The 14,312-nt window shown below is 52.3% G+C and overlaps 1 protein-coding gene across 1 annotated transcript in view; it reads right to left on the bottom strand.

Annotated features, from left to right (window-relative positions):
* GSG1L (GSG1 like) overlaps positions 1–14,312 on the bottom strand; it is a 212,263-nt gene that overhangs the window by 39,346 nt on the left and 158,605 nt on the right. Inside the window, exon 4 of the mRNA XM_058569796.1 lies at positions 849–960. Within this exon, the coding sequence (XP_058425779.1) occupies positions 849–960 (112 nt within the window). The remainder of the gene's footprint in view (positions 1–848; positions 961–14,312) is intronic.

The following is a 14,312-nucleotide window of genomic DNA, read 5'->3' as shown; positions in this document are numbered from 1 at the left end:
AGCGTATCCTGAAGGCCATGCCAGAGCTGCACTTTCCATTTACAGGAACAATGTATTTTCCTTATTGCTTGGACTGATGTGGGTGGATTTTTCTGCTATAACCCAAGGCACCCTAGTGATCAGCCTGGACTTCCCAGTTACCTGAACCAACACACAGCCCTTGTTTACTTAAGCTTGGGATTCTATTGCTCACAAGCAAAAGAATCCTGACTCATTCTGCCTTTCTTTTGCACACCATGCTCTGAGGTGCTGACTCCTGTTCCCTGTATCCAGGGCCCTTCCCTGGCATCCTCCTAACCCATCGGACCGCCCAGAGCCCTCCATGGCTCGCCTGCCTTCAGGTCGCGCCAGCTTCCGTCTCCACCTGCCATGCAGCCTCTAAGGCAGAGGTCGGCAAACCTTCTCCACACAGGGCCAGATGGTAAATATTTTAGGCTTTCTAGGCCATTCTGACTCTGTGGCAACCGCTCAGCTCTGCTGTTGCAGCGTGAAAGCAGCCGTAGACAATATGGAAACGATGAGCATGGCTGCGTCCCAACAAAACTTTATTTATGGACACTGGAATTTGAATTTCACATAATTTTCACATCACAAAATATTATTCTTCTTTTGATTTATTTTCAAGCATTTAAAAATGTAAAAACCATCCTTAGCTTGAAAGCTGCATAAAAACAGGTGGCAGGCGAAATTTGGCCCATCGGCCGTAGTGTGCCAACCCCTGCTCTGGGGTCTCAAAGCTCTTTGGACTCTGGGCTACCCCTGCCTTCCCCTGTCCCCCATCTGGGCTGAGCTGCTGAAGTCCCAGCATGCCTCTGGGCTCTGGGGTCCAAAAGTCAAAAGCCACTTACCAGAAGGACCACCCGTAGTCCCAGGAGTGAGGTCTCCAGTCTTCAGGGCCGAGGCTCACGGTGACCTGGAACACCTGCGTGTACATCATGTGGGCTACCATCCCCAGGAGGCCTGTGGGGGAGCAGAACAAGGCGTCAGGAAGCTAGGTGGGCCTCCCAACCACCCGCCGGCTGTTTGTGCATGGACCCCCGGGGAAGGGAGGTCAGTGGGATCAGAGCACGGGAGGCCAGAGGGTGGTGGCTTTCAACACCAGCCAAGGAGTTTGAGTTGGAGCCAGAGGGCAAAGGGCAGCCAAGGAGCCATAGACGATATGTGAATGGATGAGCATGGCCGAGTGCCAATAAAACTTTATTTACAAAAGCAGGCATTGCGTTGGATTTAGCCCTGCTGATATGTGTTAGAAGGTCATTTGGGAGAGGCAGCCTACAGAGTGTTTTTCAAATTGCAGATAAGGAAATCAACTTCACTGCGTTAAAAAAACAACAAGAATAGAATAGAAATATCTGATACCATGAAATGTTTCAAGAGTAAATATTGTTCAGGGAAACTTTTCAGTTCTATACAGGTGTACGTGCGTGTAGCGATTGTAATATGAAATGTTTTTCTCTCGTTCATGGTCAAAAATCTTGGTGCCCATTGGCTGGGAGAACTTTGATTCCGAGGGATCTGAGTCAGAACCCTCTTCCACCACATTTTCACCTTGTGGCCCTGGGCAAGGCGCTTCACTCTCTGAGCCTCACATCTTTCAAGCCTAGATGAGGATTATGACAGGTAAGGCAGAGAGTGAACGAAATGAGGCAAGGCCGACTCACTGTCTGGTGCCCCGTGGACATGCAATCATTACAGTCACCAGGATTATTACAAACTGGGGGCACTTCTCTGTGTGGACTGTGGAGCCCTTGTGGGGCTAACTGGCACGGACCTAACTTTAAGATGGAGTGATGCAGTATTGATGAGGAGGGAAGGGGTGGATGACAAGAAGAAAGGAAATCAATAATGCTTGTGCACCTACTGTGTGCCAAGCACTCTGTCAGACTCCTTCCCCTCCATTATTATCTCTTTCAATTGTCGTAACAACCCTCTGAAGTAAGTACGATGCTCAGGGCCGTGTACCGTCGTTCAGGTTGCCCACTGCACATCTCCATAGGCTCCATTCACATCATAGTCTGTGTGCATGCCACTCCCTGGAGCTGAGCAGAACCACACCTGCAAGGCTGAATATGGGAGCCTGACTATGATTATTCTCATTCCACAGGTGAGAAAATAGAAGTGTGGCGTGGGCAAGTCCGTCCAAGGCCACACAGGGAGTAGACGGCTTAGTTGTGACTGGGAGGCAGATCCATATGTCCCTAAATCCAGGGCTGTTCCCATGCTGCCTAGAGTGCGCCTGTCCTCCCCTTGTTGCCCCAGTCACCCTTTCCCTTATTCTTGAAGAGGAGACAAGGGAAAAGACGGAGGTAAGGAGAGGAGGGGTGGAGATAAGAAAAGACCGCAGTAAAGGCGTGAGGCTCTGTGACCTGGAGCTCAGCCTTGTGGGGTGGGGGTGGGAAGGGGGACATCCTGTGTTCCCATTATGTGAAGGAGAATGTTCAACAACTGGTTCTCTGAGAAAAAAAGCCCTGATTTGTAGCGTCTGCCAATTTCCGTGGTGTAAAAATTCCCACCATGGCCAGTTTCAAGCTGCCCACGCAGTGTCACTGAGCGCAGAGCAGAGGAGAGGTGTGCACAAGGGCGCCTGTGAGCTGAGCCGGTGGGCTCCAGCGCCCCTCTGTGCCTCCTTCCAGTCACCTGACCCGCGGCACCGCAGAGACGGAGGGCTCAGAGGTGGCTGTCTGTGTGTCTGGGCCGGGGTCCGCCTCTCGTGGACACCGCTCACTGCTCTCTGACCCCAGATGGGGTACTCTCCAGGGCTGGTGGGAGCACTTGAGTCAGGAAATCAGGGAGAGGGTGACCATGACAGGCGCTCTCAGCCTGCTCCAGGTTTCCCCCAGGCCTGAGTACAGCCTAGACCTCCCCCCCGCCCCACTCAATGGCGCCCTGGCAGGTGGTGCCAAATGCCTCTGGTCCTCTCTGCCTTGGCTCAGTCTGCCAGGAGGAGGAGAGGAGGGGTGAGCCACACGGGCATCTTATTTCTCTTTACTTGACACAATTCTTGGTGAACTTGCCAAGAGGACATAGCAGGTAGCCCTTACTCTTTGGAACTGATGCAGAGGTTTCCTTGATAATGATTTATCCAATCAACTGATGGTATTTAAGTTGTTTCCAGATTTTTGCCCTATAAGAAATGCTGCAATGAACACCATTCTACAAGTCTCTTTGTGCACACAAGCAAGTATTTCTCCAGGATAAAGAACAAGAATCGCTGGGTCATAAAGTGTGTGCATTTTAAATTTGAGTCAATGTCGGTGAATGGTTCTCCTGAGCGGCAGTACCGTTTTGTACTTCTGCCAGCTGTCTGCGAGTTACCCACCCAAATCCTCACCAATACTGGATATTATAAAACATTATAAATTTTGCCCATTGCATGGTGAAAAATGACACCTCAACATTGTTTTAAATTTTATATTTCCCTTATTCCTAGTGAGCTTGGGCATTTTTCATGTATTTATTAACCATTTCTAATTCTCCTCTATGAATATGCCTGTCTGTGTCCTTTGTCAATTTTCCTTTTTTTTTTTCCCCATCACTTTCCTTATCAATTGGTAGGAATTCTTTATGTGTTCTGGATACTAGTCTTGCCTGTTGTGCAGACTACAAACAGTTTACTATTTTTTTTTCCATGTAGAGAACATCTTTTTTTTAATTAGTCTAATTAATAGACTATTTTTTAGAGCAGTTTTAGGTTTACAGAAAAATTGAGCAGAAATTACTGAGAGCTCCCATATGCCCCTCTCTCCGCCCCCATGGTTTCTCCTATGATTAACATCCTCCATTAGTGGGATACATTTGTTACAATTGATAAACCAACATTGATACATTATTATTAACTCAATCCATAGTTTACATTAGGGCTTACTCTTCGTGTTGTATATTCTTTGGATTTTGACAAATGTGTAGAGACAGGTATCCACCATTACTGTGTCAACGGTTTCATGGCCCTAAAAATGTCCTGTGCTCCATCTATTCATCCCTCCCTCCCCACCCACGAAACCTCTGGCAACCACTGATCTTTTTACTGTCTCCATCGTTTTGCCTTTTCCAGAATGTCATATAGTTGGAATCATATAGTATGTAACCTTTTTAGATTGGCTTCTCTCACTTAGCAATACGCATTTAAGGTTCCTCCATGTCTTTTCATGCTTGATAGCTCATTTCTTTTTATTGTTGAATAATATTCCATTGTCTGGATGTACCACAGGTCATTCACCTACGGTCCATTCAGCTGCTGAAAGACATCTTGGTTGCTTTCAAGTTTTGGCAATTATGACTAAAGCTGCTTTTGTCATACATTTTGATATTTGATATAGTCAAATTTATCAGTCTTTTCCTTTTTGGTTTTTGCTTCCTGTGTCTACTTTAAGAAGATTAACACCATAAACACATTCTCCTATATTTTTCTAGCATACTTACAGATGTTCATGATAATTCATCTGGAATTTATCTTAGTGAATGGTGTGTGGTAAGGACTTAACAATTTTTTTTAATGAGTAGCTAATTGCTTTGAACTCTTATAGAATGGCCCGTCCTTTCCCCTGATTTTAAATTACACCTTTGTACATAGTCCAAGCCCCACATATACATGAGTCCATTTCCTAACGTCATCTGTTTCACTGATCTCTCTCTGTTCCTGTGTCAATGCCACGCTGTTTCAGTCACTGTAACTTACAGTAGAGTCTGTTAGCTGGACAGACTATTCGCCCCTCCTACGGCCCAGCACTAATTCCCTCTAGAAATGCTGCCCCACCCAGGAGCCTTGCCCCTTCCGTGGCCCCCCGCCGGTCCTTGCTCTCCAAACTCTCGGCTGTTGCACCTTCTTCAGTTTCTGTGTCAGTCCAGATGCTCTCTGAGCTATCTGATCTCTCAGGGCCTTGGTTTTCTCATCTATAAAATGGGGATACTAGTAGACACAGGCAATTCCAATGAACACCCACTAAAGAAGGAAAACATTCATGAGAACGACCACTCCTTATATTAGGACAGTGGGGACTTAGCATTTTAATATAAAAACTCCCAGCTAGACCCAGAAGCCAGACCCAGCCTGTTGGCAGAATAATTAGTTTTCTGAATTGTTAGTTTAGAAAAGCATTGATTTCTCAATTGAATTGCATTTATTCCCAAATATGAAAGGCCATCCTTTAAGAAAATTCAATAAGTTGAAATTACAATTCACTCAAAGATAGGGTGGTGCGAGTCTCTGATTGCATCTTAAAGATTCTGCTTCAAACATCTGACCCTCGAGGGCCCGTGTTTCTGGAAGCACGTTGTTCTAAAGCGGCCAGCAGCATCTGTCATACAAACCTGCAGCAGAAGGAGTTGTTTCCAACTCCTCTGAATTAAGAAGCGACTTTCGGCTGAGCTGCCCCACCTCCTAGATCAGCAGCGACTAAATGAACGAGGCTTTCCTGCCGCCGCTGCGGGAGCCATACCAGGAAACTCACAGCTGTAAATCCCTCCTTGTGTGGTTTCCGGAATCTTCCAACTCCTGCCACCATAAATAGAACTCCCAATCCGTGTGGTGAGGCAGGCCGGGCTCCTCCTGCCCCCAGGGGACCTTGGGGAGCACTGGGGATAGGGGATGTTGGCCAAGGGCTCAGAGCCTCCTGGGTGTGGTGCCACCTGGAACCCAGAACAGGAAGGGCTGGTGACTCCCAGCCCCGCCCTCGGCTGCTCCCCCTGGGAAGCTAAATTCTGTTGTCAGGTCCAGAGGGGCTGGCGTGGGGCAGAATTCAGAGACAACATCAGAAGGGGAGCCTGGAGTAAAGCAGGAGCGAAGCAAAGTGAGAGGGAGGGTCCAGCTCTGTCACTTACCAGCTGTGTGACCTTGGGGAAGTTACTTCATCTTTCTGTGCCTCAGTTTCCTCAACTGTAATATGGGGTTAATAATAGTATCTACCTCATACATTACCCATGAGGGTTAACCACCTTGTCCTTGCAAAGCACTTGGAACAGTGCTGGGCACACAGTAAGCCCTGTAGAAGTCTTTCTTCAATGAATGAATGAACGAATGAACGAATGCCTGAGACTCCCTGAACAGGCGTGCTGGACTTCACACTAGTCTGGGACCAGGTCTGTTTTGCTCTGCAGTGAATCCCCAGCACCCAGCCCAGGGCCTGGCCCACAGTAAATATTCCATATGTGTTTGCTGAATAAATCGATGGCCACTGATTGCAGGTGCTCGGGTGTTAGGCTGGCTGGTGTGAGGGTCTCGGGTCTGGGATACGGGAATGAGCTAGGACAGGGCCAGACTGGAAACCTTTGGAGAGCAAATTGTCTACATGAGCAAATGTCAGAGTCATCATTCATTCATTCATCATTCATTAATTCAATCAGTCAATGAATATTTATTGAATGCTTTTCATAGGCCAGACACTTTCCGGGGGTGGTGGGGGAGACCGGAACAGACGACAGACAGATGCCCTGCTCTCAAGGGTCTCAGGTCCTAGTGGGGAGAACCAGACAATGAACACACAGGTTAAGAAGATGTCAGGGAGTACAAAGTGCCACCATGCTGAGAATAAAATCGGGCAGAGGGACAGAGAGTGCCTGGGGCCCTTCAGACTGGGGAGTCGGGAGGGCCTCTCTGAGGAGGTGACTTGTAAGCAGAGGCTTGAATGGGGAGCTGGAGGCTGCCACTCTGAGGTCTGGGGAAGGCCGTTCCAGACACAGGGCGTGGCCGGAGCAAGGGCTTGCCAGCAGGACGGAGCCTGACCTATTGGGGGCGGGGAGAGAAGGTTCCGGCAGAGTGAGAAAGGGGAGGGTGTTTGGAGGCGGGTCTGGAACGCCAGCAGGGGCCAGGTCATCCGGGCCATGGAGGTCACAGGGAGGAGTTTGGCTTTGGCACTAAAAGCAGTGGGAAGACAGGAGGCGATTTAAACAGGGGCCTGATTTACGTTTTAAGGTCCTTCTGGTCACCGTGAAGACAGATGCCGGGGGTGCAGTTGAGAGGCCGTTCCAGGCAGATCTGTGGTGGTCTGGACTGGAGTTGTCGGCAGCTCCGGGGCAGGTTTTGAAGGTGGAGTCAACAGACCTGCTGATGGGCTGGGCGTGGGGGTCTTGGATGACCTCAAGGCTTTGGTTTGAGCAGTCGGGCAGATGAGGGCGCCATTTAGTAAAGTGAAGAAGACAGAGGGAAGAAGATGTTTGGGTGGGTGGAACCCCATTTGAGCCACATTTATGTGAAGTGTCTATTTTATATCCAGGCAGGGACATCAAGCAAGCAGCTACACAACAGCAAACCTTGTACAAGTTTAAGGGCTGGGAGACAGTCGGAGTTAGACATTCAAATGCGTGAGTCTTGGGCATCCGGACGTGGGCCTAGGAGAGACCACCTGGGAGAGATGTAGGGAGAGCAGAGAAGGGCCCCAGGTGGAGCCGACGTCCAGGGCTGAGCAGAGCTGGAGGAGCCTGCAGAGGAGGCCGAGGAGGAGAGGGCGGGCAGCGGGAGGAAAACCAGAGCGTGGCATCGCCAAGGCCAGACAGCGAAGCAGGTCAAGGAGGAGGGGGCAGCCGTTAGGTCAAAGATGAAGGCACGGAAGTGACCACTGGATTTGCCAACATGCGGGCCTTTGGGGACAGATGCTCTACTGGAAGAGGCTGAGAAGAGGAGGAGAGAAAACAGCCAAATAATGACACAGAAATCATCAAGACTTGTTGCTGCCTGGAGAAGCAGAAAAATGGGGTGATGGCTGGAGAGGGCCTGGGGTTCCGGGACAGATCTTAAAGTGGGGAGATGTAGAATGTTCCTGTGCTTACCCAGGTGATCAAGTGGACAGGGAGAGACTGATGGCACAGAGGAGCCAGAGGGCAATTGTAGAAGCAAGAGAGAAGGCGAGAAGGGTGGGGAGGTTCTAGAAGACAAAGGGGCTGGCTTTGATGGGAGCTGGGACGCCAGGCCCAAGGGAACGGGGAAGGAGAGAATGTGAGTACAGATCCCAGTGCGGGCAGCGTTGCTTCTTCCTCTCTACCCAGCGAGGCCAGGCCACCAGCTAAGAGTGAGACAGCCATGTGCATGTGGGAGGGGAGCTTTGAGGAGGGAGGAGAAGGGGTGAAATAGTCTTTTCTAGGAGAGTGGGAAAGCACTGACAAACAGGGGCAGTGCCATGTGCATGTGAGGTCTGTGCTCATGAACATCAAGTGAGACCAGACGACGTGGCAGTGGGGTCAGGTGGAGGATAGGAGAGAGAGTGCCACCTGAGTCTGGAGGCCACGCAGGAGTGCCAACCCACGCTGCCTCCCTGGGGGCAAGGGTGCTGGTTCCTGAGCGTGCTTCTGGGTGTGGTGGACCCCGGCCCAGGCGACTCCTCCGAGGAAACAGTCCCCGGCCTGGAGATGCCACCTGAGTAAGCACATGGAGCAATGATGCCCAGCTGAATTTCAGGACTCCTCCGGCTTCTGGCTGCCCCTCTGCAGGGTTTGGACGTATTATGTTAATGGCATGCTCCATTTAATTGAGATATCAGGGAGGTAGCTGACTAATTAACTTATAATAGAGTTTATTATTAAAGACGCTGTCTAACTTATTACTCAGAACACTCGGGGAGCATGCATGTCTAAATAAATACTCTTGTGTCCAGGGGCACCAATCTGGACTTGCCAACATCCCACGCGTGTCAAGTCAGGGACAGAAGACAGAGGGGCCGGTGGGGCCCTGGAGGAAGCTGAGACCCGATGCGATAGGGCAGAGTGGTAGCAAAGGGAAACCCTGCTAGGGCGGCCTGGCCTTCAGTTAATTAGTCACAGAGCACATATTGAGCACCTGCTGTGCGCGAGGCTTTCTCCTAGCTGGGGGAATACACTGGGAGCAAGTGACCTGGCCTCCCACTGCTCTCTGGGACGGGAGAGACAGACAAACTGGGACGACCGCGCATGAGGGCAGCCAACAGGGGAAGGCCAGGGTCCCGTGGGAACCCTAGCGGGGCTCCAGGCCAGGCTTGGGTGGGAAGGCCAGGAAAGGCTCCTAGAGAAAGTGACATCCCAGCTGGGAGCTGAAGGGTCAGAGGCAGCAGGAGGGCGGCTGGGCAGGGTACCAGCTCCCACAGAGCCTGCAAGCAGAGAGGTCTGGTGGGGCTGTAATGGGCCGTGAGGCAGGGCGCGTGGGTGGTGAGCGCCGCTGCTGGAGGGATAAACAAGACACAGCCCGGAAAGTTCTGAAGCCATCTAGGCAGTCTGGGCTGTATCCCGAGGGCAATGGGCAGGAATTGCATAATATAATTGTAAGCAAGGGGGCGAAGTCAGAGCGCTCTTTTGAAGCCCTCTCTGGTTGCTGCGTGGAGAAGAAGGTGGGAGGCCAGGAGTCGGGGAGGGGCATCTGCAGCCCTCCAGGGCAGAGAGGCCGGCCAGGCCACGGTCTGAGATTAGGAGGTGGGTGGGCAGGTCGCGGGGGAGCCACAGAGAGCCTGGCGCCGCTGAGATGGATGAGTTCCCAGCAAACCCACAGGCACAGGAGAGCCTGACTCAGGAATGGGGAGGGACTGGGGGGAACTGGTGGGACTGACCCAGTTAGCACCAGCCCTGGAATAGCCTCCCACAGAAAGAAAACTTAGAGATTGGAAAGGCTGGTGTTCCAGGACACCAATCAGCTGGGGGCAGACAGAAACACAAATCCCTTATCCCTGCATATCTAAAACATCCCTGCGTTTGTCTCCAGAGACCAAAGGCTGACCCTCCAGCCTGCCTTTCGGCCTGGGGAGGACCCCATATGGCGGTCCGCCTGTATTTAACATCATCCCCAGAAGCCCAGCTGATGCTATGTTTAACACATGCCCAGATCTATTTTTAAAGAACAGGCTATTTTTAGACACTCTCCCGAGAACCCGCAGCCTCTCTTGGTAGCATATTTCAGGGTTTATAAAGTTCCTCCTTACACATAACCTAAATCTTTCCAGCTCCAATTTAAGCTAATTTCTTGCTCTGCCCTCTGAGGACGTGGGGGGTGAGCAGGTTGCCATCTTCCTGAGAGGAAGCTTTCTGGAGCTTGGCAATTACCGAGTCGCCCCTCAACCTTGTCTTCTGGGCACTAGATCATTCCAATTACTCCGCCCTTCTCCAAAGGTCTCCTTTCAGACCTCTGGACGCATTAGCCTCACTCTTGTTTGGATTTTGCCTGTTTCTCTATTTGCCTTTTAAAGTGAAGTGGCCCAAATAGGAGGCGGCATTTAACAGGGGACCTTCCCATTTCAGGCAATAGGTTACTGAACCCCACCAGCCTTGTCCATCTAGCCCTGAGGCAATGAAGGGGCTCAGACCCTCCCCCCAGGTGGGGGTCTAGAATGAGTCCCGAGGCCATGGCCCCAGTTCCTGGTGAGTCTTGGGGTAGCCCAGGGCAATTTGCTGGTGGGATGGTTTTTGATATTAATGGAGATGCCCCCCCAACCCCCAGCATTCCCTGTTACCCTGTTATCCTCCTGCATTTGGGTAACTAGTTGTAAGACCTCCATGGCCTCGGGGCAGAGCTGTCAGATGATAGAAAACAGGAGTCAAAGTCCTGGCTTTGGGGATTTCAAAAGCCTACATGCAGGTGTTCCAGGAAAAGGTTTGGAAGAATATAGGATAAAGCAGAGGCAGTCTCTCTCCCCCTCCACCTGGAGACCAGGTAAAGTTGCCTGCCTGGGGGGAGGGGGAGGAAGGGGAGGAGGAGGAGGAGAGGACGGTGGGTCCCAGGAGAGAATGAATTCAACTCTGCAGACATGAGTGGGGCAGCCCCGAATATCATTTATTGCCCAAACCAGGACACTTCTGAGATGAAGGGAGGTGCAATTAAGAATTATCCTGGGACAACAGGAGTACGGGCACTCGATGACGACGGCAGAATAAATGAATGAGGGGATGAGCCCCAACTCTCTCACGGGACCCCTTCCACCTGGGGATGGCCCCTAACATTTACCAAGGGCTTCCCCTCTGCCCGGTCTGTTTACACCCGCTGTCTCTTTGATGCGCACAGCCGTCCTATTAGTGTGTCCATTTCACAGGTGAGAAATGGAGGAGAGCTCAAGTGCCTGAGGACAGTGGGAATCCAGGGGCAGAATCCATGTCTCTTTTGGGCCCAACCTTCATTCATTCGTTCCATTCATTCACACAACCTTCACTCATTCGTTCTACACGTAACTACTGAGCATCTGCAAGAGCCAGGCCCTGTGCTAAGAGCTGGAGAGAGAGAGGAATGGACAGATGTGGCCCCTGCTTGAAGCTCTAGGGGGAAATGGACACAAGCAGAAAACAGCTGCCAAGGTTCAGAGCGGAGACGGGAGGTGCAAGGGCTCCCGGAGCCAACGCCTGGAGTCCTCTGTTCTGGGGGACAGGGAAGGCCTCCCTGGGGAGGGGTGTTTGAGCTGAGCCTGAAGGATGAGGAGCAGCGAACCAGGTCAGAGCTGCCCAAGTATGGGGCACACCTCCCCGGGGTGCTCAAGCTTCCTTCAGACCAGTTCTAACCCTCAGCACTACTGACCTCGGGGGCCAGATAACCTTTGTTGTGGCGCGGGCTGTGCTGCGCATTGCAGGATGTTGAGCAGCATCCCTGGCCTCCATCTCTTAGAAGCCAGGAACATTCACCTCTCCCCTCCCCAAGTGTGACACCCAAAAATGTCTCCGGATATTACCAAATGTCCCTGGGGTGGGGGTGGGGGGCTGAGAGGGCAAAATCGTCCCGGGGTGAGACCACCGTTTTAGAGGCTACATAAACAGTTTTACAATGGTAGTGTTTTCATTTTTACAGTTTTACAGTTCCTTCTATTTATTGGAAGTGATACTGGCTTTTCATTTCCGGTAGTGATCTGAAGCTTCCTTTCTGAATAAAGATAAGTCTCAAAAAAAGTGAGTGATTTAGAGAACAACGCTAAGTCAATAAGGGCACGTGGATGTGGCAAAGCCGCGGAGGGAGAAAGCACAAGACAGAGGGTGAGCAACGCCGAGTCAGGGAAGAGCGGGGAGTGAGGCGCCCAAAGGGGCTGCAGGCTGTGGCAGGTCCCATCAGCACATGCGGGCAGGCGCTAAAAGTGTGACATGCCCGGAAATCCCTCAGGGGGTGCCATCTTGGAAAGCTCGCCTTTCCCTCTGAAGTTCAAGGTCAGCCCTCCTCCAGCTGGGCAACGGATCGTGTCTCTTGGGTTGGGCACCAGAGAAAGGAATTGGTTTAACTTCAGGGCCCATGTGGCAGGAAAGCTAAGAACCTTTAAACACTGGAAGCACGCTCTTTGAGGCAAGATGCTCGCATAATGAAAGGCACTGGGGGCTCTCAAATCAATGGGGGTGGGGGCCGCACACCGGGCAGTCCCACCTCATGTCCTTCTGGGGCCTGTGCTCATAGGGGCCCTGGGCAGACCCCTCCCTGTGGTTTTTTTCTCTTTCTACCTCTGGCTCTGTCTCGCTCTGTCTCTCTGTTTCCTTCTGTCTCTGCCTTTGACTCTCACTTGCCGCCTGTTTCTCTCTCTCTCTCTCTCTCCTTCTCCCAGGAATATCTAATTACACGCACCCGAGTGGCAAGTAGAAATAGTCACTGTATTCAGGGCTCACACAGTGGGCCTCCCCGTCACCCCCATTTGGCCCACAAGGGCCCCTGGCCTGCACAGAGAAACCGTGATGGGTTTGGGGCTGAAGTCTCAGGCCCCCCTCCCGCCCCTGTCAGCTGGCTCCTTCTGCCTCGCAGAGCTGAGCCCTTCATAAGCAGCCTTGAGAACATTCCTCTCAGAGCCACCCTTCCACCCCTCCTGTCACATTAGCTGAAATGCAAATCCTACTCTTCTGGCTGGTTAGGTTGTAAGTGCTCTGAGCTTCCCCACTTCCCTGCAGTGATGCTGTGATACTATCCAATTAGTTTCACTGCCCAAGAAGCTGCTTGCACACTGGGAAAATGAGATGAGCGGCCACCTTGCCACAAAACCTCCAGACAGCCCTTCCCTGCCCTGGGCACTTTACAGTTTGCAAAGCACTCGACTATCCCACATCTCACATAATCCCCGCCTTATCCCAGGAAGGCTAGGTTTGGTGACACACTACCTGACAAAGGAGAAAGTGAAGCTCAGAGAGGTAAAGTAATCCACCCAAGGTAACACAGTATGTTTGAGTCCAGGTCCACCCAACTCCAAGTCCAGATGTTTTACCACTCCATCACAGCCTCCTCCATTCATTCATTCATTCAAGTATTATTAAGCACTTACTGTACGCCAGGCTCTCTTTGTGGTTCAGGAAATAAAGGAGTATATAAGACAAACAGGGTCCCTGCCTCATGGTGCTGATACTCTTATGAAGGAAGATAGAAGCTAAACACACCAAGTTAAAATTCAGAGTTTAATAAATGCTATGAAGGAAAAGAGGGCGATGAGGAAGAGTGTCTGGGTAGCCAGTGTGGCCAAGGAAGGCGGGGCAGGACTTTCTGTGAAGGTGATAAATTCAAGCAGAGGCCTGAAATTGTGAAGATCTGGGGGAAGAGAGGCCCAGGCAGAGAGACGGGCGAGCACGGAGGCCATGAGGTGGGAAGGAAGCCGCCTGTTCTTGGTTTCGGGGCGGGAAGAGGCAGGAGGCTGAGGGACGCAGGGCCTCCTCACGGGGCCCCTCACATGCGGGGTGGTGGGAAGGTGGGCCGTGAGGAGCCTCTGCAGGGTCTTGGGGGGGTGCAGGGGGACTGTCAGCCTTGTGTCCGTCAGAGGCACATCGGGCTCTGCCAGGCTGTCCGCAGGCCCTGCCCTTTTCCTGACCTCTGGCCCAGGGTGCTCACAGAGGAGCCCAGATGCCAACGGACTGCAGGCCCCCCCGGCCCACCTCTGTCCTGGGACAGGGGCCAAGATGGAAGCCTTCAGAATGGGGACCCAGGCCACACATGGGCTGGCAGACGGGAGGACAACGCTGGAGTGAGGCAGGCAGCGAGGTCTGGAGTTGGTGTCGAGGCGCTGTCCCCTGTCACGCCCTGGCCGGCGCTGAGAGCTCGCTCAGGGTCAGCAGCTGGAGTGCCTGGGCCTGAGCAGGACGCGGGCAAGGGGGCGCTCGTGCAGGACGGCGAGGTAGGGCCCCCGGGAGCCCGGGCTGTCTCCCGTGCATCACTGCCCGGCCTGGACGTGGCTGCCTTTGCTCCTGTGGGCCCTGGCGTCCCTGCCTGAGACCCTCAGCTCTCCTCGTCTATACCCTCCTGGGCGGGAGTGGGTTTCCCTGCCCTCTCCTGAGGAGGGCCTGTGCTCAGACCACGAGGAATCAAGGCGCAGCTGGGTTTGCGAGCTGCTGAGGAGCAGAGGCAAGTGAGGGGGGCTCTGGGCAGGCCCTGGGGGCAGCCTGAGGCTGGGGCTCCCCCAGTCGGCCCCTGCCTGCCCCAGCAAGGC

This window comes from Diceros bicornis, chromosome 26, assembly GCF_020826845.1.
Source record: "Diceros bicornis minor isolate mBicDic1 chromosome 26, mDicBic1.mat.cur, whole genome shotgun sequence".
Lineage (NCBI taxonomy): Eukaryota > Metazoa > Chordata > Mammalia > Perissodactyla > Rhinocerotidae > Diceros > Diceros bicornis.
The sequence above is the reverse complement of the archived record's forward strand: the minus strand, read 5'-3'. Positions and strand labels throughout refer to the sequence as shown.